The following is a 25,021-nucleotide window of genomic DNA, read 5'->3' on the forward strand; positions in this document are numbered from 1 at the left end:
CATGAGCATGGCTGAAGTTTATTTAGCACTTTCTCACTCTAGTTTTTTATGTTAGTTTATTATTAATAAAACTTCATAAAATATAATATTTAGCTTTTGCATATTAATTTTAATCTCTGCAACACAAAACTCCTTCCTCCTCCTCAGGCTTCTCAACTTCAGGATTTCTGCAGGATTCCAGCTATCCTTCTATGTAGCCCTGGGCTGAGTGGAGAATTGATTCTCCTTATTCCTTTCTTAACTGCTTCAAAGTTTTCCTGGGATATTTGGTGGGGAGCTGGGCTCCTCTAGATCCTAATATTCCACCATCTTCCCACAATCCCTTTTAGTAGGGAACTCCTAGAGAGCTGAAAAGGATATGTTAAGTGACTGGCCTTGGGGAATATGCCAAAAAGGTCAAAGGCAAGACATGGTGCTTTTCAGAGCCACCATCAAGGCTGCAAACAAGAATACACCACTGGAGATGTCTATTGTACCCAACCTCTCGATGGAACCTAGGAAATGGCCATGATGCAAGAATGGAATCAAGGATTAAATCCACGGGAAGTCAGGCCAACAATGAGCAGACTAAGAAGCATCAAATGAATGCCTGTCATTCTAATTTGTTGGCAGAAACGAAGGGATGTATGATAACCATCCAGTACCCAATTGGTGCCACCAGAAACTACAGAAGGATTACCCTTAAGAAGCCCAGACTTTGTAATCAAAGGCAAATATATAAAGAAGCATTATAATACATCACTACTGGTGGTAAAAATGCAGCACCTGCCAAATACCTAGCAAGGTGTGACCTGGTGGCTTGAAGCAGAACCTCTCCATCTTTCAAGGATGGCCAGATAACAAATTACCCTGCTTACTACAAACATAAACATCCTGGAGAACTCAACCAGTAAGCAATATGCAACCAGACCAAACTGCTGCCTTAAATCACCAACATATAATTCTGAGAATAAAAATGCGAGAATGATGTTTTTAATAGATGTTGCCATATCAGATATATGAAGCATGGAACCAAAAGCTAAGTAAAGACCTAGAAGAGGAGGTAGAAATCACAGGAGGATTAGGATGTGGTACAGGAAAACGTCGAAGTCTCAGGAGCTTTGAGCACCAGCAGAAAAGATAGATCCATACCTGATTGAGCTTCTGGGGGAAAGGACCCTTCCCATTTTCAGAAACAGATATGGGAGGTACAACCCATTCCCTCTTCCGTCTCCGTAGGCTGTGTCTGGATGAGGAAGACTTCAAGACTTGCTTTTCCTAAGAGAAGAAGTAATGATTCTTTATTATAAACACATGAAAATAGCTGGTGTACACACCCACCCACCCACCACTGAGCAACTAATGGACTTTCTTCTCTTCCAGATGGAAAAAGTACAATAGGAAGGAGAAAGGAGATAAATAAAGTTGGCTATGTATCTATATGGGATCCAGGGCAAAGATAGGGTTTGAAGCAAGCCTGTAAACTCCACAAATAAAATTGAGAACCTCAAACCTTTCTCCAAGAGCTTTAAGGCTTTTTTCTGAAAGGTATAAATCATTTTGTTTATTCTCAGCAGCTCCAAGAGGTAAAAAGATCAAGAGGGACCATAAATTTTATTCTTATTTTGTAAACAGGCTGTGTTCTAGGATCCCTCCCAGTTCTGACATTCTATATTCTAAAGACCCTCTTCTGTATTCTCAGCTCTGATGTTCCATGCTCTAGAATTCCTCCCAGTTCTGACATTCTATGTTCTAAAGTCCCTTCCAGCTCTGATATTCTCTGTTCTTTTTTTTTTTGGTTGTTGGTTTTTTTTTTAACCCTGAACTTCTGTGTATTGGCTCTTAGGTGGAAGACTGGTAAGGGTGGGCAATGGGGGTCAAGTGACTTGCCCAGGGTCACACAGCTGAGAAGTGTCTGGGGCCGGATTTGAACCTAGGACCTCCCATCTCTAGGCCTGACTCTCAATCCACTGAGCTACCCAGCTGCCCCTCTGACATTCTCTGTTCTAAGGGGCCCTCCTAGCTCTGACATTCTTTGTCCTGAAGGCTCTTCCCAGTTACTTGCATAAATAACCCTTCCTAGTCACCTGGTTTGCTTCAGTTTCTTCATCTTCAAAAATGGGAATAATAAAAGGACCTACTTTCCAGGATTACTGTAAGGATCAAAGGAGATCATAGATGTAAAGGGCTTCAAAGAGTGTCTGGCACACAGTAGTCACTATATAAATGCCAGCTAGTCAGTGGTAGTAGTAGATGATGGGAGAGCGAGCTTAGAAGCTGTAGGAGTGCTTTGAGGGCTTCTGAATTAAGGAAACAGGGAGATAGTCACCCCCAAAATCTGGCTTATATTAGGGATTCTGGTCTGCTGGGCCAAATCTCTCCAATCATTTTGACTGCAGAAGTCAGTTTTTAGCAGGATGCACGAAGCCTAAAGTATCCCGGAAAGCCAGTTCCCTGGAGGCACAAGGAGCTCTGACCTGAAATTCTCTGGCCAACCCTAGAATTAAAAGGTCAGGAACCAGAGAAGAGGAAAAATGGAAAGTTATTCCTGCTTATTTATTCACCTACAAGGCAGAGTTCTGTCCTGACACCTGGTTAATAAAAACAAACTTATTATTAGCATTCCTATAGTGTCGTGAAGGTTTGCAAAGTTCTATAATAATAGCCCACATTTATATGGCGCCTATTATGTGCCAAGCACTGTTCCAAGCACTTTGCAAATATTATCTCATTTAATCTTCACAACTCTGGGAGGCAAGTGCTATTATTATACCCATTTTTACAGATGAGGAAACTGAGGAAGGCACAGAAGTTAAGTGACTTTCCCAGAGTTATACAACTAATAAGTGCCTGAGTTCAAATTTGAACTCAGGTCTTCCTGATTCCAGGTCCAGCCCTCTAGCTAGTATTCCACTTAGCTGCTCTTCCCACTGGCCCATCCTGCTAAGAGCCAGTCAGAACTCAGATATAGCCCATCCTACAACTCAAATGCTAAGTCTTTAGCCTTTGTGTGTGTGTATTTATTTGCACAAGTCCTTGCTATTGAAGACTTCCTTTCACACCATTTTGGAATAACAGAGAGTGCTCCAATTACCTCATCAGAGGGGTTCTGCCCCCTCATTACTGTCACTTTGACAGAGGCTTCCTGGCCAGTCGAGTCTCTGACATAGACAGAGAAGGTTCTCCTGTCCGGTAGGGACAATGGATGCTTCACCAAGATCGTCCCATCGCTCATCACGGTGAAATGATCATCTGTGCTCAGCAGTTCCGGTACCTGTCCAGGGCACTTGATCAATGCCACTGGGAGAGGAAGGAGAAAAGGGATGTCAGGAAAAGGGGTGATAACAACGGAAATCCAAAATGTCCAGACAGGAAGACAAACTGTGCAATTTTGTCGTTGGCATATTAAATTTAATAAACCCACCAAATGCTAGATGACAAGAACTCAGGGTTTCCCCATATAATACTCTTTTTGGTTCTCCATGAAGCTCCTATTTGTGGATTAATTTTATAACAGAAAAGAAAATTCAAAAACAAAAATACAAAAGGGAGGAGGTACTTCTGGGAAAATATCTCATAAGCTAAGAGCTGCACAACTCACCTCCACAGCGATATAGACTTAACCAGGGTATGTGGCAAACTGGCTTTGTTTAGCTGTCTCATTTGGAAGGTTCTCTCTTTTGAGAACATTTTTCATATGATTATTGATGGCTGTAATTTCTTCATCTGAAAATTGCTTGTTCATATCCTCAGACAGTTGGGGAATGGCTTGTATTCTTGTAAATTTGACTTGGAAAATTCTCTCTTCTACACACACACAGTTCTTGGGGGTTGGAAAGTAGGTCTCTCCATGGAAGGATCAAAGTAGGAGAGAGAGAGACAGATAGACAGACAGACAGAAAGAGAGAGACAGAGAGGGAGAGGAGAGAAGAAAGATCGAGAAGGAAAGACAGAGAAAGAGAGGGAGACAGAGAAGAGCAAGAAGGAAAGAGAGTGTTAAGCACACTCTTAATGTGAGCCTTCTAATATGACTCACCCTGGACAACATACAACTTACCATACCCTAGTTAAGTCTCTGCTTAGTAATTAAGACCAGGGACTAAGGGGCAGTTATATGGTATTGGTTTACTGGCCTTCTTAATGGTGTTACCTGAATCTTGATGTGATCTTTGCTTAGTTCTGGAGTTGGTTGATCCAAACCTGAGTTCCGGAGTCTCCTGTCTTTTTTAAAATGCTTACCTTTAATCTTAGAATCAATTCTATGTTTTGGTTCCAAGGCAGAAGAGCAGAAAGGGCCAGGCAAATTAGGGGTTAAGAGATTTGCCCAGGGTCACACAGCTAGGAAGTGTCTGGGGTCAGATCTTCAAGATTTATAACTGGGATGGACCTTAGAATCCAATCCAGCCAGCCCAACTTAACCCTCATTTAATAGCAGCGAAAACAGGCTCATAAAAGAAATGAGTAGTAGCACCAAGATCTAATGCCAAGTTTTCTGATTGCTGATACGAGATATCTGCCCTCCATTTCTTTGCTGCCATCCACAGTAAGGTGTTTTACCCTGCCTTTCCTCATGAGCAGAGACACAGGTTGTTTCTGGAGTTAGGAGGTGCCACTGAAACTAAAAGGAACTGGTAAAGTCTGCCATCACTTACTGAGTTCATCTGGCTCACACAGAAGAGAAGACAGAAAGGGAAGAACCACAGAGGATGTGTATTTCTGGGGATGGAGTAAGGAGGGGAGAGAAGACTGGATGGGAAATACCCAAAACACCCATGGTGCCCCCTGTGAGTCCTAGGCACAGCTTAGAAAACACCACAGGCTCACACGTGCAACAAAGCACGTGAGATCTTTGGGTGAAAAGGTTGGAATGAGCCTCTGGGAAAGAGATGATCGCCTAGAAACCAGTTTTGCCTCCATGACGACATCCCCCTTGGTAGGGAGTGCCAGGTTGTGACAAATAGCAGTGGGGAGGGGAAAACTAGACCTGGGCTAAGTTTAGCCTGGGGAGGAGTCTGCTTGTCCCAGCAGGTCATGGTGGCTAGGCTGGAAGCAGGTACTTGAAAGAGAGCTACCATTATAAGATGCAGGCTTCCTTCTGTTCTCTACCCATAGATCAACCAGGAAGTTTGGAGTTTTTTGGGACGTTTTCCTTGGAGTTTACACTTGATAGGACACAGCACTAGTCTTAAGGATCAAGGCACAAGTTTGGGTCCCAGCTCCAACACTTACTTGGGCAAATCACTATCCCTCTGAGCCTCTGTTTTCTTATCTGTAAAATGAGGACAATAACACTTTCCTAGTTATCCTCAGTGCTTTTTAAGTCTCATTTCCTCTAATTTAAGCACCCTAACCCATTTTTTTTACCCTCATCAAGATTTCTACTCCTATCATCCTTCAGTTCTTTCCCTGACCATCAGCCCTGTGCTGGCTATGCTCTCATTCTTTTCCATCTAGTCCTTTTGGTGAACAAGTTTACTTCTCTATTTTCTTCTCCTCAAATCTTTTGCCCCTTCATCCATTCACCTACTTGGTCTTCTAAGTCCCACCCTTGTTTATTCATTCTATTCTTTGGCTATTCATTTGCTATTGAATGAAGCCAGAAAAAAATTCCATAAAACTGTGCAGACTGGCTCCAAATGGATGTTACAAAATCTCAAAAGGGCCCTTACCAAAAGGGGCAAGGCATTTCCTTTACACCTCCTTCATTGGCTCGCCATCCTACTGACCAGAGGCTGGTCCACATCTTTTCATCCCTCAAACTTCCAGTGGTTCCCTCTCCCCGTATTTCACTGGAAAAACTGGAAAAAGTGAGGCCATTCACTGAGTTCCTTCTTGTCTCTTTTTCCTCATCTCCTTTCACTCAGGTGCCTCCTGTCACTATTTCTTCCTTCGCCCTTGTCTAACATGAATGGGCAGGCAGCCCTTCTTGCCAAGACAGAATTCTCTATAAGCACAAGTGATCCCATTTATCCTGTCTTTTCTAACAGATTACCCCTTCTATCATCTCTACTATCACTCATCTTCAATCTTTCCCTGTCTCCTGGCTGCTTCAAAACACACCTATGTCTCCCCATCTGCAAAAATCTCTCACTCACTCACACCATCCATCCATCATCCATCCATCCATCCCTTTTAGCCACTGTCCCATAGCCCCCCTTCTTTTGGTGGGTGAAGTCCTTGGGAAGGCTGTCTGCACAGATGCCACTTCTTTTCCTCTCACTTTCAACTCTTCAAGAGACTGAAACTGCTCTCCAAAGTCCTCGATTGCCAAAATCTAATGCCCTTTCCCCAATCCTTATCCTTCTTGACTTCTTTGCTGCCTTTGACAGTATTGTTCACACTTTTCGCCTCGATAATCCTTTCTCTCTAGGATTTCTGGACACCCCTCTCTCTGGGTTCTCTTTCAAACCCTCAGACTCACACTACTTATTAGACATCTGAAATGAAATGTTTCATAGACATCTTAAAATTCAATATGTCCAAAACTGAACTCATCTTTCCTCCCAACCCTCCCCACTTCCAAACTTTCCTATTAGAGTTGTCAGCCAGGTATAAAAGCTAGGGGTCATCCTCAATTCAGTTCTCCTCATATCCCCATAGTCGATCTGTAGCGATTTCCTCTTTGTTCCACTTTGTATATATCTGTCCCTTTCTCTCTTCTAATGTTGTGTCCACCCTAATAGACCACTTCATCTCAGGGCTAGACTATTGCAAGTCTTCAGTTGGTTTCTGCCTCAAATCTTTTCCCCACTTTAATCCAATTTCCACTAAATAGTTCTTCCTTAAAGAATAGACAGATAGGTGGCTCAGTGGATAGAGATCCAAGCCTAAAGAAGGGAAAACCTGAGTTCAAATCTGGTTTAAACACTTCGTAGTTGTGTGACCCTGGGTAAGTCACTTAACTCCCATTGCCTAGCCCTTACTGTTCTTCTGCCTTGGAACTAGTACATAGTATTGATTCTAAAAAGGAAGGTAAAGGTTTAAAAATAAAAAAAAAGAAAAAGAAGAGATCTGATCATGTTATGCCCTTTTTTGATAAGTTCCTGTAACTCCCAACTATCTCCAAGACCAAATATCAAATGGTCCGATTGACATTTTTGCTGTTCTTTTCACACAACACGCCACCTCTCTCCCATCTCTGAGCATTTTTGCTGACTGGCCCCAGTGCCTAGAATATTCCCCCTTGTGGACTTCTTCAAGTCTCAGATGAAATCCTACACTATGCAGGAAGCCTTTCCTGGTCCTCCTTTACTGCTAGTGCCTTCTCTCTGACATTATCTTCCCTTTATACTGTATATATCTTATATATACACATACTTGTTTACATGCTGTCTCTCCCATTAGAAGGCGAGCTCCTTGAGGGCAAGGATTCTATTTTTTGTCTTTCCTTGTGTTGGGCACAGTGCCTGGCACTGGCTAAATCCTTGTTGGCCAACTGATTTGTAAGGACACTGGAACCTAAGTTGTTCCCACGCAGGCGGGATCCTTAGTAACCCCCCCAAAAAATGTCAGATGTATGAAAGGCTGCCAGCCTTACTCTATTTATAATGTTTGACTTAAGCAAAGCAGCTGTTATTATCCCCATTTTATGGGTGATTTCCATTAAAGCCCTCAGTTACCTCATCTTGGCATGGAGATGCTTCGGGATTCTCAAGGGCTATGCCAAGCAGGACACAAGTTATGGCAAGTTCTATGCCAAGCTGGGAAGGTTTCTAGAGGGGGGGGGGGCTGGCAATGCCTCTTGGCAGGGGGCCAAACTAGCTAAGGTTAGGGAAAGGCTTACCACCAGGTTGGCCACAGGATAATGAATTTCTTGGCTAAAGCAACTCGTGAGGACTGAGGGAGAAGGGGGTACTTCTACTGCGAAGATCACAAATCTTCAACTAGATGAGGAAACTGTTAATGGAGAGAATATAGAATTTGCTGGAAAATCCTTTAGCCCAAACTAACTAGCTGAGAATTTGGGGCCAACTCAATTGGGGAAGGTGGGTAGAGAGCCAGCACAAAGAGCATGAGGTATGACTGGCTACCCCAGAAAAGAACCTGAGGGTGGCGGCTTGAGTGCAACAGCTTGGTATACCACTTGGGGGACATGTTCTCCTCGTATATTGGATCCCTGAGACAAAGCTTCAGTCTCCCCCACCTTAGTAATAGCTCTATAACCTAGTTAATGATAGAATCTAGAACTCGGGTCTCTTTCTCCTCTCCTCGGACTCTTTCCAGTGTTCCCTGATGCCCCAACTTAAAGTTCTAATTACCTTCCTCCTCTTTAAAACCATCTCTTTTCTAAGTAATGTGTTGGCCCCGGCTATTTGTAGAGGTTGTCTAGTCAGCTTTTAAGATGCTCTAAATCTACTACTGGGAAGCTGGCCTTTTCAAGAAGCCCAGCAGGAAGTTAAAGTTAGTGGATTAACCAGCTCTTCCAGGAAGTGGTCCCGAGCCACCTGTCCTTCACGCTGCCGTGTAAATCAGTTGATCAAGCACCAACCATTAAGACCTTACAGTAAGTATCAGTTTATCAGGCACTATGCTAAGCACTGTGGATGCCAAAACAAAAAAGGTACAAATATTTCCTGCCCTCAAACTTATGTTCTAAGGTGGAGGGAGAGAGGAAGAGACAGAGAGTCAGAGAGAGACAGAGACAGAGTGAGAGAGACAGAGACAGAGAGACAGAGACAGAGACAGAGATAGAGAGGAAAGAGAAACCAGAAGATAAAGAATCAGATAAATAAAAGTAGATAGATGGTCATCTTAGAGCAGAAGGCTCTTACAGCTTGGAGAGACCAGGAAAAGTTCATGGATTAAGAGCAGAACCCAATCCTTCTGGGAAAGTCTGTCATTCTTAGCCTGAACAAGGCAACAGATACAGTTTACTCAGACCTGTTGCTACAGACTCAGCTTAGGGAAGGTAAAAGGACTCATCCTCGTTTATACAGTCAGTCAGGCTGGATCTCTGGACATCTACCATACCAGACAACTGTCCAAGGAATCCACAAGGCAGAAGTGGTTACCACTGTGATAGAGAAGTGAGAGTGGTGAGATGGGGCGATATCCTTTTTCCTTCCCCCAAGCCAAGCATGAAAAACCTAAAGAGGGGGGCAGCTAAGTGGCTCTAGTGGATTGAGAGCTGGGTCTGGAGATGGGAGGTTCCAGGTTCAAATGTGGCCTCAGATCCTTCCTAGCTGTGTGACTCTAGGCAAGTCACAACCCCCCATGGCCTGGCCTAGCCCTTATCGCTTTTTATTTTTTAAAATTTCATCTTTATTTTATTTCAATAACAAATTTCCACATAAGTTTTCCAAGGTTATATGATTCATATTGTCTTCCTCCTCTCTCCCGGAGTTCTACTGGCTTTACTGCTCTTCTAAGTAATACACACTATTGATTCTAAGACAGAAGATTTTATATATATATATATATATATATATATTTAAACCCTTACCTCCTGTCTTAGAATCAATGCTATGTATTGGTTCCAAGACAGAAGAGAATTAAGGGATAGGCTGTGGGGGTTAAGTGACTTGCCCAGGGTCACATAGCTGAGAAGTGTCTGGAAAGAAGATATTTTTATTTAGAATATCTTCCCATGGTTACATGATTCATGATCCCCTCCTCCTGCTTTGTTCCCCCCCACACACACAAAGCCAACAAGCCGTTCCACTGGGTTATACGTGTATCATTGTTCAAAACCTGTTTCCATGTTATTCAAATTTGCAGTAGAGTAATTCTTTAACATCAAAACCCTAATCACATCCCTATCACACTCCGTGGTCGATCATATGTTTCTCTAATGCATTTCTGGTTCCACAGTTCTTTCTCCTAAGTTTCTCTCAACTGTCCTGGGTCATTGCACTGCTACTGGTAAAAAAGTCCATTACGTTCGATTGTGCCACAGTGTATCCGTCTCCGTGTACAACGTTCTCCTGGTTCTGCTCCTTTTGCTCTGCATCAATTCCTGGAGGTTGTTCCAGTTCACATGAAATTCCTCCATTTTTAAATTCCTTTCAGCACAATAATATTCCATCACCAACATATACCACAAACTGTTCAGCCATTCCCCAATCAATGAACACCCCTCATCTTCCAACTTTTTGCCACCACAAAAAGTGTGGCTATAAATATTTTTGGACAAGTCTTTTTCCTTATTAACAGAAGATATTTTTAAAAAAATAATAAAATTAAAAACCTAATGAACTGGGGGACCCAGTGTTCTCACTTTCAATTACGACCCACTGCAGCTCTTCAAGGAGCTGACGTGTTTCTCCTCAAGGGCGTTTAGCACAGAACCTGGCCAAAAAGTTGTGGGTGCTTAATAAGTGAATGGTGAGCCTCTCCTCCCTGCCCCTAGGTAGTAAGTCTACCTTTTTGGAGGACCAGAGAAGAGCGAGGGCTTGTTTTTAGAACTCTGGGACACCTAGGATCCTGGAGCTGCTTTTTGGCCCCCAGAAAAACGGTCCTAAGGGAAGGGAAAGAGGGGAGCCAGGACAGACCAAGAGAGGCTTTGCTTCAGCAGCAGGAGCAGCCCTGCCCAGGATGTTTGCTCAGACACTTGTAAGAACAAGAGCTGCTTCCCTGAAGGCCAACCACTGAGTCACTGGTAAGGCAGGCTGATGGTAAACGCGAAGCCTCAGGGGCAATTTACTACCCTTTTGTGCCAGTTCCATTTCCTGTCATCTGATTGCATCATTCCTTTATAGATGGAATTGATCTGAATTCCGCCCTCAGCATCACTCATCCCTCTTCTCCCATCAGCCAGTGATGTAACGCCGTGAATAAACCAGGCGTCTATTTTCACCAGCAGCCTTGGGCAAAAGCAAGTCCAGTCAGCCCAGACCAACCTCAGCGGAGTCATGGGGCCCCACTTCTGCCGCCTGCCTTCCCACTGAGAAAGAGCATTCACAGAACACGGGATCAAAGGCCAGACCTCGGGGAGCCAAGGCAGGAGAACCCGGGGTTCGGCTGGTCCTTTCTGCCTGGGAAAGTGGGAAACACGTTGTACCTGTGTGACCTTAGCCAAGTCACTTTATCTATCAATCAATCAATCAATCAATCAACCAATCCGTAAGCATTTTAGGACCCACCTCCTCTAGTGCCAGGCTTTGTGCAAGCCCTGGAGATAAAAATAAAAAGTAAAATAGCCCTTATCCTCAAAAAGCTTACCCTGGGAGGTGAGTGCTATTATTAGCCCCACATCACAGATGGGTCAACTGGGGTTTTTGTTTTTATTCAGTTATTTCTGTCATGTCTGACTCTTCTGATCCCACTTGGGGTTTTCTGGGCAGAGATACTGGAGTGGTTTGCCATTTCCTTTTCTAGCTCATTTTAGAGAAGAGAAACTGAGGCAGAAAAGGTTAAGTGACATGTCCACAGCCACACAGTTGCTAAGTGCTGACTCTTCTGATTCCACTTGGGGTTTTCTTGGCAGAGATACTGGCAGGGTTTGTCATTTCCTTCTCTAGCTCATTTTTAGAGAAAAGGAAACTGAGGCAGACAAGGTTAAGTGACATGTCCAGGGCCACACAGTTGCTAAGTGTCTGAGGCTAGATTTGGATTTGGGAAATGAGTCTTCTTGGCTCCAGGTCTGGCACTATGATGCCCCCTAGCTACCCCTAAAAAACAAACAAACCAAGGTTACACAAGATTTGCCCAAGGTCACACAGTTAACATAGGTAACTGAGGCAGAACTTGGAATATCCAGCCCTTCTTGACTCCCAGTCCACTGCTCTATCTACCATCCAGTTATAGATTAATAAAGTATATTATTTATATATATTACATTCATATATAAATTTAGTTTAATATGTTTATATCATATATTTATATTATATTATGATGCATCAGTCTTCCCATCTATAAAATGTGGCTATAAGGACCAGCCCTATCTATCTCACAGGATTTTTATGAGTGTCATAGAGGAGGTGGGAGTTAGGAAGACCTGATTTCAAATCCTGCTAGCTATGTGACCCTGGGCAAGTCCCTTAATTTCAGTGGGCCTCAGTTTCCTTGTCTATAAAATGACAGGGCTAGATTGGATGACCTCAGTGGTCTCTTCTGCCTCAAAAATATACAATCCTATAAAATAAAACCATAGAATTTAGAGCTGGAGGGATCTCAGGGCTCCCTGAGATTAGACACCCTGTGTAAAAGTAGGGTAATTGGTGCTGGGGGTCTTTGTGACCCAAGACTTGAATACTTGGACAACTTCTTAAAACCCTTTGTTGAGGGGTAGCTAGGTGGCTCAGTGAACAAGAGAACCACAGACATCTTAGTTTCAGATCAGGACTCGAGACACTTCCCAGCTGTGTGACCCTGGGCAAGTCACTTAACTCCTATTGCCTAACCCTTACCATTCTTCTGCCTTGGAACCAATACTTAGTATTAATTCTAAGGCAGAAGGTGAGGATTTTTAAAAAACCAAACAAACCTTTGGTGGGCTTACTCCTAGGACAAACTCTCCTGGAGAACTTAAAAAAAAAAATCAGAGCAGTATGTATCCACCCAGACAAGGGGAAGCCAAAGGACCTTGAAGTCCCTGGATGGTTTTCAAAGCTCCCCTCTAAATAATGCAGGGCTCCTTCACCCATCCAGTGAAATTTGGCCCCACAACCTGAACTGGAGCCATGAACACAACTTGGGCAAGAAGGCACAAATCCCTGGAGGAAAAGAGCCCCAAGGGAGTGCCAAGCACTTGGGGGCTTAGCAGCACTGAAAACCAGGGGGCGAGACCTCACCCAAACTCTCTGCTCTGGGGCTACATATTTTTTATCCTGGTATTACATAAACACCCCCAACTGCTCCCTAGCCAGGAAATTGGCCAGTCAGAGATCCTGGACAGGGCACTTCCTCTGCCTTCTCAGCTCGAATATGGGCATACAATCTAGCTCAACCTCCCTGGGGCAAAAGGGAGAGGGGAAAGAAGGGATGTTCCTTCTGACAAATAGGTTTTCAAGAAGGGATCTAAGAAATGATCCAACCCCCCCTCATTTTGCAGAGAGGTCAACAGAGGCTGGAAGGCATTAAGTAACTTGCTAAAAATCTCTCAGTCATCATCTAGACCCCCAACTTCCAAATCTTTCCATTACAGCCCAACGGGCCAAATCCAGCAAATGTGGAATATTTTAAGGATGAGGGAGAACTGGACTTCCTTTCGCAGAAGAGCTCACCTCTACATAATAAGCCCTGTATATCCATCTTCTCTGCTCCTCAGAGCAGTCCTATGAGATACAAAAGAGTATTACCTTATTTTTACAGATGGGGAAACTGAGGTCTGAGATAGTATGGCTCCCCAAAGTCATCCCAGGAGCATCTGAGTCAAGATTTGGTCTTGGCTCTCATCTCCTGTGCTACATTGTGTATGTAACACATAGTTCCCAAACAAGCAGATGGATCCATTTAAACACATCAGTGCCTCAAGTTATATTGGGAGTGGGGAGGGGGGGAGAAGGGATGGAAAGATACCCAGGGCTCACTGGAGAGGGGATCCTAGCACTTCCTCCGCATTACAACTTAACTGTTAGAAAATTCAGTTAGGTTAACTCACAGGAAAAACAGGAGGAAGAGAAGGGTAGTTTCCCTGGGAAGATTCCCTTCTCTCCAGAGTAGCATCCTCAGGGTACCCTCCTCACTGCCGTCCCTCCCTGACCCCCAGAGAGCTGGGCCACCCCTCTTATTCCCTGCTGGGGATAAGGGAACCACAGAAGACACGGAGCACATGGACTATCAGCCCTCTGAGATTTGCAGGTGAAGCTAGACTTAGCCCCTGCGGGACTGCTGCCATCTCCTAGCTCAGAGCAAAGTCTGCTAAGAGCTCATGCAAGACCCACAGCCTAAAGCTCTAGTCTTTTCTGGGGATCATTAAGCTGGAGGAAGCAGAGCTATTCATTAGGTACCTGGATGTTTAAAACACCAAGAGGCAGCCGCTGGGCACATCGGGAAGAAGACGGGGCGAGGCGGGGGTGTCAAAGGGTTTGAATTCTAGCTTCACTAACTCCCTGACCTGATTTTGCTTCTCTGATCTGATTTTATAGAATCACAGGATTTAGAGCTCAAAAAGGAACTTAGAGATGTTCTACTTCAGAACGTTCATTTTCTCGATAAGGAAACTAAAGACTGGAGAAGATAATTAACTTAGTGGCAGCTAAATAGCACAGTGGATAGAGCACCAGCCTGGAATCTGGAAGGTTTGGGTTCAAATCTGATCTCAGACCCTTCCTAGCTACGTGACCCTGGACAAGTCACTTAACTCCAATCGCCTAACCCTTAGTGCTCTTCTATCTTAAGAGCTGATGCTAAGACAGAAGGTAAGAGTTTAAAAAAAGAGGTAAATTAACTCGGCACCAGGTCACCCAGGGATAAAAATAACATCAGGGAAGAGCTTCAAATCCCATCTCCTAAGTTCAAAAGCAAAGCCTCCTATTATATACCACACTACCTCCTGGCTCTGTAAAATGAAGGGGGTTTGCATTTTTTGTTGGAAGGAGGAGGGGAAGCTAGATGGCCCGGTGGATTGAGAGCCAGGCCTAAAAACAGGAGGTTCTGGGTTCAAATGTGACCTCAAGACACTTCTAGATGCATGACTCTGGGCAAGTCACTTAACCCCCAACTGCCTAGCCCTTACTGCTCTTCTGCCTTCAATACATAGTACTAATCCTAAGACAGAAGGTAAGGGTTTAAAAAAAAAAAAAAAAAGAAAAGAAAAAAGAAAGATGGTGGGCCAAAGATATGAAATTCAATATATTCTGTCAGATGAGATGGATTTTCTCCATTAGTTTTGCTTAACCTTTATTCCTTTGATATAAGAGAACACCACTGGAGGGCCTTAGGGCATGTGGAGCAGATGGGTCATATGCAAAAATAACCATGTTGTAAAAACAAAATGGCAGCTAGGTGGCCCGAGCTGGGCCTGGAATCAGGAAGACTCTTCCTGTGTTCAAATGCAGCCTCAGACAAACTTCCTAGCTGTGTGATCCTGGATAAGTCATGTAATCCTGTTTACCTCAGTTTCCTCATCTGTAAGATGAGCTAGAGAAGGAAATGGCAAACCACTCCAGTATCTTTGCTAAGAAAACCCCAAATAGATAATCCTGAAAGACGTGATGGGGAATGCTACCAACCTGCAGAGAAAGAACTGTTGGAACCATCTTTCACATTAGTGTATTTTTGGTTTCCTTTCGGGGTTTTAGTTATACATGACTTTGCTCTTACAACAATGACCAATGTGGAAGTATGTTATGCATGACAATAAAAATAACATTTTTTAAAAATCCAAATTGGGGGGCAGCTGGGTAGCTCAGTGGATCGAGAGCCTGGCCTAGAGAAGGGAGGTCCTAGGTTCAAATCTGGCCTCAGACACTTCCCAGCTGTGTGACCCTGGGCAAGTCATTTGACCCCCATTGCCTACCCTTACCACTCTTCTGCCTTGGAGCCAATACACAGTATTGACTCCAAGAAGGAAGATACGGGTTTAAAAAAAAAAATCCAAATAGGATCTTAAAGAATTGTACACTACTGAAAAATGACTCAACAACAACAAAAGAAGCCATCAACGAAACTTTAAAAGAAAAAAAAATCTAAGATTTCTAGGTAATCTCTCAGATTTATCCAGATCTAAAATCCTGTCCTTATATGTATCTGTTCAATACATTATCATGTAGCAGATGAGCTGAGTCTGGTTGCCAACCCAAATGTATACAATGGCAAAGTCAAGCCCTGCTTTTAAAAGTTGGCTACTTCCTTTTTATACATAATCACGGAGCTTGTATTTTGGGGGAGAAAGAAGGCAATGGGGGAGGAAAGTAGAAGAGGAGAAATCAAGGAAACGGAGGAGAACCAGAAAAGAGAAGATGGGAAGAAGCAGAAAAGAAGGGAAAGTCACCCAAAGTCAGATTCTAGCCCACGGACCGTTCCCGTCTGCTGCTTGAAATCTGTCCAATTTTCCACTTGAGCCCTGACCCCCTTGTGTAAGAGGTCTGGGGCACCTTCATTCTCCCCTTGGCTGTCTCTGTTGCAAGGGTGGAGGAAGGAAGCCTTTTCTCTTTAATTGCCTGCGTGGGATGAGCCATAGAGACTGATGGGGGTTTTGCCCCCCGCCTGCAGGAACATGATGAGACTGGTCCTGCTCTGAGGCCAGACCCAGGCAGCAAGGCTGGAAATGCTGGCCGAGATTTCAGAAGTCTGCCGTGGACAGTCCTTACGAGTAAGAAGCCTCTTCCTCTCTCCCACTTCTCAGGCCCGTTGCTTTCTCGTTAATTATGAATAACAGGGATTTAAACCTAAGGCAGCCTTATTTGTGTATATGTAGCACTTTCCAAAGCACCTATTACGCAATAATAACGTAAGAAGAACTACGGAATTTCCTTGATCTATGAAGGGGAAGTGCTTGGCTTTCCCTCATCCCCAGCCCCACCTACTATGCCAGTCTTCATGGAACTATACCCTGATTGTCTGCATTTTCCCAACAATCCCTGGACATGGAGATTGAGATAATCTATGAGAAAATATTATTATTAGTAGTAATAATAATAACAACTAACAGTTACGGTTTGTAAAGGGGCGTACATATTATTGTTTGGTCCTCCTAACAACCCTGTGAGGTTATGATTCCCATTTCCTAGGTGAAGAGATGGAGGCTGAGATCAGTTACTCAGAGAGTCAAAAAAATGCCTGATGTGCGATTTGGACTCAAGTCATCCTAATTCCAAGTCCAAGGCAACAAAAGATTAGCAGAAACCTTAAGGGAACCCCTCAAAGCCCCACTCCATTGGACAGCTCCAAGTATGGTTCTTGTGTTGACTCGGCATGGCAAGTTTGGGGGGAATCATCAGAGCCGTTGGATGGACACATCCGGAGGGGTTGAGGGAGTCCCCGAGTCTTTGTCGTAAACAAAGGAGCTCGAGGAACCATTGCCCCCCACCTCCGAAGTGGAAGCATCCTCTGCAGAGAATGGCGGTGGGGGATGATGGAAGTCCAATCTGGAAAAAACAAAGTGAGCTTTTCTCCTACTGGGAGAGGCAAGCCTGAGTGGGCAGGGGGTCCATCCAGGCTGAGGGGAGCTGAGGAGTACAGACTAAGTCATAAGCATGGGATGCAACCCAAGAAAAGACCCTCAAAATCTCCATAGGGGAAAGCTCCCGAGGCTGCTGCTGGAAGCTGCTGGAATTAGGGTCACTCCTTGGCTTCTCTGGTCATTTTCTAGGGGCTCTGATACAAGCCTCTTCATTTTCCCTGACTTATAACAAGCCTGGTCATTTTCTAAGCCTTTTGAATCTCCCAGCTTACAAAGGGAGTTGGTGATGACACCCTGGGGGTACAGTGGGGTGGGGGGACACCAGATACTGTTGCTTTTAGATTATTTGGGGGGAAGGGGAGGAGTGGCACCAGAGAAGTAAAAACAATTTTCCCAAAACGTTCACTTCAGGACTGAGGCTCTGACATCAGAGTAGTAATAACAAAAGCTCACATTTCTCTAAGTGCTTCTAAAGCCCAGGTCTGCCCGTGTTATCCCCACCCAGGGGTCAATCAGCTCAATAAACATTTTTCAATCATGGCAGCTAACATTTATAGAGTGCCTACTGTGTGCCAGGCATTGTGCTAAGCATTTTTCAAATGGTATCTCACTCAAGTGCCTACTATGTGCCAGGCGAAGTGCTAAATGCTGGGGCTACAAAAAGCATGAACTCCAGGGGTGGATTCCTTGTTACCAGGAGGATCAAATCCTCTGGCATTTAATTCACAAGCCCAGCTTTTCTTTAAAAACCAAACCAAACCATTACCTTTCATCTTAGACTCAATACTGTGTATTGGTTCCAAGGCAGAAGATGGGTAAAGGCTAGGCAATGGGGGTTAATTGCTCAGGATCACAAGCCTAGTAAGTGTCTGATGCCAGATTTGAACCCAGGATCTCCCATCTTTAGGTCTCCAGCCCTTCCTTTTCATAATTTTCCAGTATTCTTTTTTTAAAAACCCTTACCTTCCATCTTGGAGTCAATACTGTGTATTGGCTCCAAGGCAGAAGAGTGGTAAGGGTAGGCAATGGGGGTCAAGTGACTTGCCCAGGGTCACACAGCTGGGAAGTGTCTAAAGCCAGATTTGAACCTAGGACCTCCCATCTCTAGGCCTGGTTCTCAATCCACTGAGCTACCCAGCTGCCCCCAATTTTCCAGTATTCTAACCCTTTATCTATTTCTACACTCTCCTACCTCATGTTTCCCTGACTCTGACCATGCCTAGATTACACTCTCTCCCGGCTTCCTTCAGGAACTCAGAACAAGTTCCAGTTTCTGTAAGAGATTTTTTCTGGGTCCCTTCCTCAGTGTCTTCCCTCTAACCCTTGTGTTTCTTCTTCTCCCCCCAATTCTCTCCAGTTCCCCTCTTTTTCTATCTCTCCCTCTCCTCACCCCACTCTTCAAATACACACACACCTTTTTGCAAACTTATAAGCATTTACAGAGGTGCTAGTTATTGTTGTCTCTTCATAGTTATTTGTATATCGTCTCCTCCCCATTCCACTGTGAGCTCCTTGAGGGCACAGACCAGCAGGGTGGTATGTTTTTTGTTTCTCGATTTTCTTGGTAGCCTCAGCACTTAGCACAGGACCTGGCACACGCACTTGCTTGTTAAGACTGAGGCATTTTAAGGTTGACAAAGCATTTTCTTTGCAATGACGTAGGAAACACAAGCTCATTTTACAGATGAAGTAACTAAAACTTAAGAGATGAAGGACTTTGCCAAGGGTCACCCATCTTGAAAGGTTGAGAGCCAGAAAATAAACACAAATCTCTCTTGACTATAGGTCCAAAAACTCCCCCTTGTGCTATTATACTGACAGCTCTCTGGACTTGCAATCAAGAAGACCTCAGTTGAACCAAGTCAAATATATAAGAACACGAGTCATTTCCCATTTGATAAATGGTCAAAGGCTATGAATGGCAATTCTCAGATAAAGAAATTAACTATAATCATATGAAAAAATACTCTTAAATCTCTATTGATTAGAGAAATGCAAATTAAAACTATTTTGAGACAGCACCTCACATCAATCAAATTGGCTAACATGACAAAAAAGGAAGACCTCGGTTCAAATGGCACTTTAGACATTTATTGTGATTCTGGGTGAGTCATTTTACCCATTTGGCTCAGTTTCCTTTTCTGTCAAAATGAAGATAATAATAGTATCTACCTGTTACAAGGATGAAATGAGATAATAATTGTAAATTTGGCACATTATAAGTACAATATTAGTTATTATTATTATATTAATATAATAAGTATTATTATTATTATAAAGCCTTGCACCTAAAATCAGGAAAATTTGGTTAAAATCCTTCCCCAGACACTAAGTAGTAGTAGGTAAGACACTTAACTTCGTCTGCCTCAGTTTCTTCATCTATAAAATGAAAGGGTTGGACTCAATGCCTTTAAAAGTTCCTTCTAGTGATTTTCCAATTGTTTATTTGGATTTCTGTTTTAGGGTTTTGGTTTTATAAGAATACTCACAAAAATGAACAATATGGAAATATGTTTGCATGATAATACATGTATGACCCAGATTGAATTTCCTACCAGCACCAGGAGGAAGGGAAGAGGGAGGTAAGTTTGATCACATAACTTAGGAAAACTTGTGTAGAAATTACATGTAGTTATTATATGTAATTGGTAAAAAAATTTTTTTTAATTAAATGGAACAAATAATTATCTAGAAAAAAATAATAAAGTCCCTTCCGGCCCCCAAATTACAATTTTGTGATAGACCCATTTTACAAGTGGTCAGATTGAGGCTCAAATGATATCATTTGCTCGTGGCCACCCAATATCTACTAGGCTCTCCACTTCCTTAGTTTAAAACTTAATCGTAGGTCTTGCTCTTTTAAATTTCCTTAGGAGGGTACAGCTAGGAACAGACTTGGTTAAAGCCCACCTCACACACAGATGCCTCAAGAAACAAAAGTGAAGTTTTAGAAGTGATGATGAGTCGCCATGTTGTTGCATCCAAGTCTTGGACCAAGTATAAAAGTTCGGGTTTCTCCAAGCATCCTTAATTGGATTCCACATCCCCAGCATCAGGGGCTCCTCTTAGACCAGGGCCGATGGATATTCCACCAGGGAAATGACTGGCAGAGTAACAATGAACTTGTTCTTGGCTCCCCAGTACCGATACTCCGGCCCCTAAGAACAAGTTCCTTCCCTCAAATGTCAGCAAGAACTCTGAGGCGTCCTTCAGGCAAGGGGCTCGGAGGGGAGAAGGGGGGAGGCAGCCCCGGAGTTCCCTTCCCATAGTGCTTTGGAAGGATATTGGCATGGATGACAAATGCAAGTTTAAATAGTTGTCAAGGCGTGAGATCCAGCTCAGCTCCCACCCCAGTTACCCTTCTCACCCCTTCCTCCCCAGGTACTGCAGTAAGCCCCAGGTTAATGGCCGATGACCTGCTCCCAACAGCAATCCGATCCCTCTTGCTGATGGCTCCCAAGATAAGCACAAAAATGGCTACGGGGGGCCCCCAACCCCGTCCCCAGGCTTGAGAAACTGGAATGCAGGGGCTTTCATGCCTTAAGTGGCAGAAGGGATATGATGTGAGTCAGGGGGCCAAGGAGGGCTAGAATTTCAAGCCAAAAGTTAACCATTTCCAACCTTTTCAGAATAGTCTCACCTTCTGCAGCTGCCTTTGGAGAGGGAACATGCTCTGACTTCATTCTCCCCCAACTTCCCTTCTACTCTCCAAAGCTCTCTAGTGTGTCTTAATATTTGACCCACACGAGATCAGCCCTTTCTTTATAGTTAATCTTGATAGCCTCAGTTTCCTCATTTGTAAAATGAGGGAAACTGGACTCCACTTTAGATGCTCCCCCCCAACCGTTGTGCTATAAGCAACTGAAGTTACAGGACTGGCACCAGAGCCCTTGTTTGGCATCTCTGCCATGGACATGGGTAGTGCCAGGTGATTAATGGGGAGAGGAGGAGGAAAACACTAGCCTGGAGTGAGGGACAAGCTCGTGGGTGGGTGTAAAGAAAAAACAATAGTTAAGCCTGCCTGGGACAATTAAGGCTGTTTATCGCTATTAAAATCCTTTAGAGATGGTATAGGAAAAGCATATAACTCCAGGAAGCAGTTTAATCTCTCCACTTGTCCAAACCACAAAGCTTTTGACTATGGAGCTCTGGCTGCTGTGGGCTAGGAACAATCCAAAGTAAAGAATATGTTCTTATATTTAAATTTTGAATTCTAGAGCTAAAATGTTCCCTAGATATCCGCTGTCTAATGGGAGAAGGGATGGGAGATTTTTCACTTTTTGTGGGACACTGAACCCTTTAGGAAGGAGTCTGATGAAGTCCATCCTCAGGAAGTCATTTTAAAATGCACAAGATAAAATATATACATAGAATTATAAAGGAAACCAATGATGTTGAAATAATCATCAAAGTAAAAAATTCACAGACTCTACATTAAGAATCCCTGATTTATCTTTCTTTTTAAAAATCCTTACTTTTTGTCTCAGTAACAACTCTAAGACAGAAGGGCCAGGACCAGGCAAAGTGACTTGCCCAGGGTCACACAGCTAGGAAGTGTCCCAGGACATCCTCCTGACTCCAGGACTGGCACTCTTAATCTACTGAGCCATTTAGCTGCCCCTCTCTGATTTAATCTAACCCTCAGTGTCACAAATAAGGAAACAGAGACCCCAGGAAATGGAGTGGCCTGCCTACATCACCTAGGTGGTCAGCAACAAATCTTAGCCTAGAGTCCAGGTCTCTGGAATTAGTGTCCTTTACAGGCTGCCCAGACCTTATTTAGTAGAGGAGACCCCAGTTCCAAATCCAGGAAAAACTCAAACAGCCCCTTCTTTTTTTTTTCTTTAAAACCTTACTTTCCATCTTGGAGTCAATACTGTGTATTGGCTCCTAGGCAGAAGAGTGGTAAAGGTAGGCAATGGAGGTCAAGTGACTTGCCCAGGGTAACACAGATGGGAAGTGTCTGAGGCCAGATTTGAACCTAGGACCTCCCATCTCTAGGTCTGACTCTCAATCCACTGAGCTATCCAGTTGCCCCCCAACCCCTTCTTTTGACTCCCAAATTGGACCCTAAGAAACAAGAGTCTCAGAGCATTTAAATAATTCTTTTCTCCCATTTACAGTGGCTGAATGAAAGAATCATGACCTTCCCAGAAACACTAGCAAAACAAAACACCCTCTTCTCCAGATAATGCATCACTTAGGAAAATGTTTTTCCCTGGGGAAAAAAAATCCAAGGCCACTTGAAAATGAGAATTACTTTTCTTCTTTAGGAAAAGTCCCAGGAGTTCTTGGTATCTAGTCACAAGGGCAAGTAATGGTTAAGTTCTCCCAGAGACAAGGAGAAACCTTCAGTAAACAAGGATGTGAACATACATGCTGGGGGTGGGGTGGGGAGAGGCCTAGTCAGAATGTTTTGTAGAATTGGGAGAAAATAGATCTACACAGCCAGACTGGGCACAGAAACCCTGAAATCTACTTCCTAGCATATGGCCCTGGGCCAGGAGGTGCATAGGAAAAAAACATTAAAAATTCATCCTTTGCTATTCAGACCGTGGCTCTCTGAATGGAGACAATTTGTTCTCAGTACCAAATATTCTGGAAATGGAATAATGTCAAGAGAGAAAACGCCCTCCCCGAAGCATCTCCCTATGTACTTCTTATGATAATAGCAACCAATATTTAGTTAAAATGTTCAAAGTTTGCAAAATGCTTTAGCAAATCTCTTTTTTTGAACCTCAAGACAACCGTAGGAGGTAGGTTGTGGAAAGGTACCATTCACTCCATCTGAGAATCACAGAATTGGTCAAATGTCCAATAAGGAATTTAAAGCTAGGTCTTCCTAAAGAGTGTGGGGTCTCGATGACCCAGATCAGGATACACAAATCATCCTAAGGAGAACTGAAATTTGGGAGTCCCAGATGCTACGCTATCTGGCATAGAGGTAAAAGCAGAATGCAAGGACCCATTTCTATGGTGGCCCCTACTCTACCCATTCTACCATTTTATGAAGGCACCTACTCAGTCGCCAGCTCCAGAAGTTCCGGAGAAAACTCCTTCCTTTCTCTTCCCAGTGGGAAATGAAAGGCACCCAGGACTCCGTAGCTTAGAAACAGGAAACCCTACAATAGGGCGGGAAGGAAGACCAGAGGTTTGGGACCTGCTCCCAGAGGCACCCATCTAATGAGGAGACAGGAAGGAGTTTAGAGTAATCAACAGCAGTGCTGGCTGAAAAGCGTGACTTTCCCAGGGCAAAGCTGCAGAACGATGCCTGCTAAGGTGCCGACTCCGGCGTGGCAGATTTACAGGGCTCAGTTACTCAAGCTAAAAATCCAGCCTAGGCGGCAAATACATCTTGAAGCCATCCGAGGCTGGAAGGCAGACTTCGTATTCCAGAGGGGCTTTGGAAGAATCGCTTGGAAGCTCTCTTCCTGTTCTTAGGGCTGGAGGCTTCTGGCCAAATAGTCGTGTTTAGTGATAATGCACCAACCCCATATTGGCCAGCCAGTCAGGGTAGGAGCCACGATTCAGCATCATCGATAAAAGGCTTTTCTTCCTTTCTTTTTTTTAACTGTCATTATGAAAAATTTCTCTGGACTTACCCTCTCCCGGTGAGATAATATCAAAAGACATTTTACTCAATCGGAGTACCGATCAATTCACGTTGGCGTTCCTCCTTCTGGCTTGTTTCAAGGGCTCCAATATATAGCTTGGGTCACTCCAAATCTATCTGGACAATCTTACCAGAATTCAAGGCTCTCAGTTCTCTGTGGGTCCCCCAACTGATGTGGAAACAAGTACTTGCCTCTAGCCCAGTGGTTCCCAAACTTTTTTGGCCTACCACCCCCTTTCCAGAAAAAATATTACTTAGCCCCCTGGAAATTAATTTTTTTTTAATTTAATAGCAATTAATAGGAAAGATAAATGCACCTGTGGCCATCACTGCCTCCCTGGATCGCTGCAGCACCCACCAGGGGGCGGTGGCGCCCACTTTGGGAATCACTGCTCTAGACCATTGTTGTTAACTTCTCCTACCAAATCTCAGGAACTCCCCAGTGGATTGGGACAGTTTATTCATTTCTTATAGGTGATTTAACCCAGACCCTCATCTTAGCCTTCATTTGGACAAGTGGAATCTAGACCTCCCAACTTCCTCCTCTGCTTAGGAATATTATAACTTTCTGATCCGGGTCAGTGAGAATACCATCTTCAGGAAGAGAGCAGAGAGCCCTTTTTAATAAAGTGTTATTTCTAGAGACTCTCTTCTTAGTTAAAAGAAAAAAAAATACACCTTCAACGTCCTTTCTTCCTTCCTTCCCAACACAAGTACCTGGTCCTTGTATCCCAGGACTCTTTCATTACCCCCATCTCCCACAGCCTGGCTTCAGAAAAAGACAGACTCATTTATACTATGTGGTCAATGACTGATAAAGTTCAGAGTATTAACCTTCCAGCTTCTGTGGTTTAACCTAGTGGTTCTCAAAAAGTGTGGTCCACCAAGACAGTAACATGGGTCCCAAGATCAAATCTATTTTCATAATAGTGCTAAGACCTTATTTGCCTATTAAAATACTCCTCCCTTTTCCAATGAGATTTTTATGAAGCCAAATCTTTTTCATATACTTCAACCAAAACAGCATCACTGCAGGAGGCTAAATTTTCTTAATTATATTTCTTTTTTTTTTTTAATTTTTTTTTATTTTAAACCCTTAACTTCTGTGTATTGGCTCCAAGGCAAAAGAGTGGTAAGGGTGGGCAATGGGAGTCAAATGACTTGCCCAGGGTCACACAGCTGGGAAGTGTCTGAGGGCAAATTTGAACCTAGGACCTCCCATCTCTAGGCCTGACTCTCAATCCACTGAGCTACCCAGCTGCCCCTCTTCATTATATTTCAACCAAAACCACCTACCCACAGCAGATTGAATAGAGGAGCAGAGAATGAAAAGCCAGCTAGCCCTTCTACTAAGCCAAGTGTTGGAGATTTGTAAAAATATCTAAAAGATGCCATTCTTCTCACTTGATTTGATTGGGAAGTTA

General features: G+C 43.7%; 1 protein-coding gene across 1 annotated transcript in view; it reads right to left on the reverse strand.

Annotated features, from left to right (window-relative positions):
* Positions 1 to 25,021, reverse strand: part of CDH3 (cadherin 3) — a 47,298-nt gene that overhangs the window by 17,735 nt on the left and 4,542 nt on the right. The window contains exons 3-4 of the mRNA XM_044663157.1: positions 3,074 to 3,279; positions 1,132 to 1,257 (exon numbers count right to left, since the gene is read on the reverse strand). Of these exons, the coding sequence (XP_044519092.1) occupies positions 1,132 to 1,257; positions 3,074 to 3,279 (332 nt within the window). The remainder of the gene's footprint in view (positions 1 to 1,131; positions 1,258 to 3,073; positions 3,280 to 25,021) is intronic.

The sequence above is a fragment of the Gracilinanus agilis genome, chromosome 2, assembly GCF_016433145.1.
Source record: "Gracilinanus agilis isolate LMUSP501 chromosome 2, AgileGrace, whole genome shotgun sequence".
Taxonomy (NCBI): Eukaryota; Metazoa; Chordata; class Mammalia; order Didelphimorphia; family Didelphidae; genus Gracilinanus; species Gracilinanus agilis.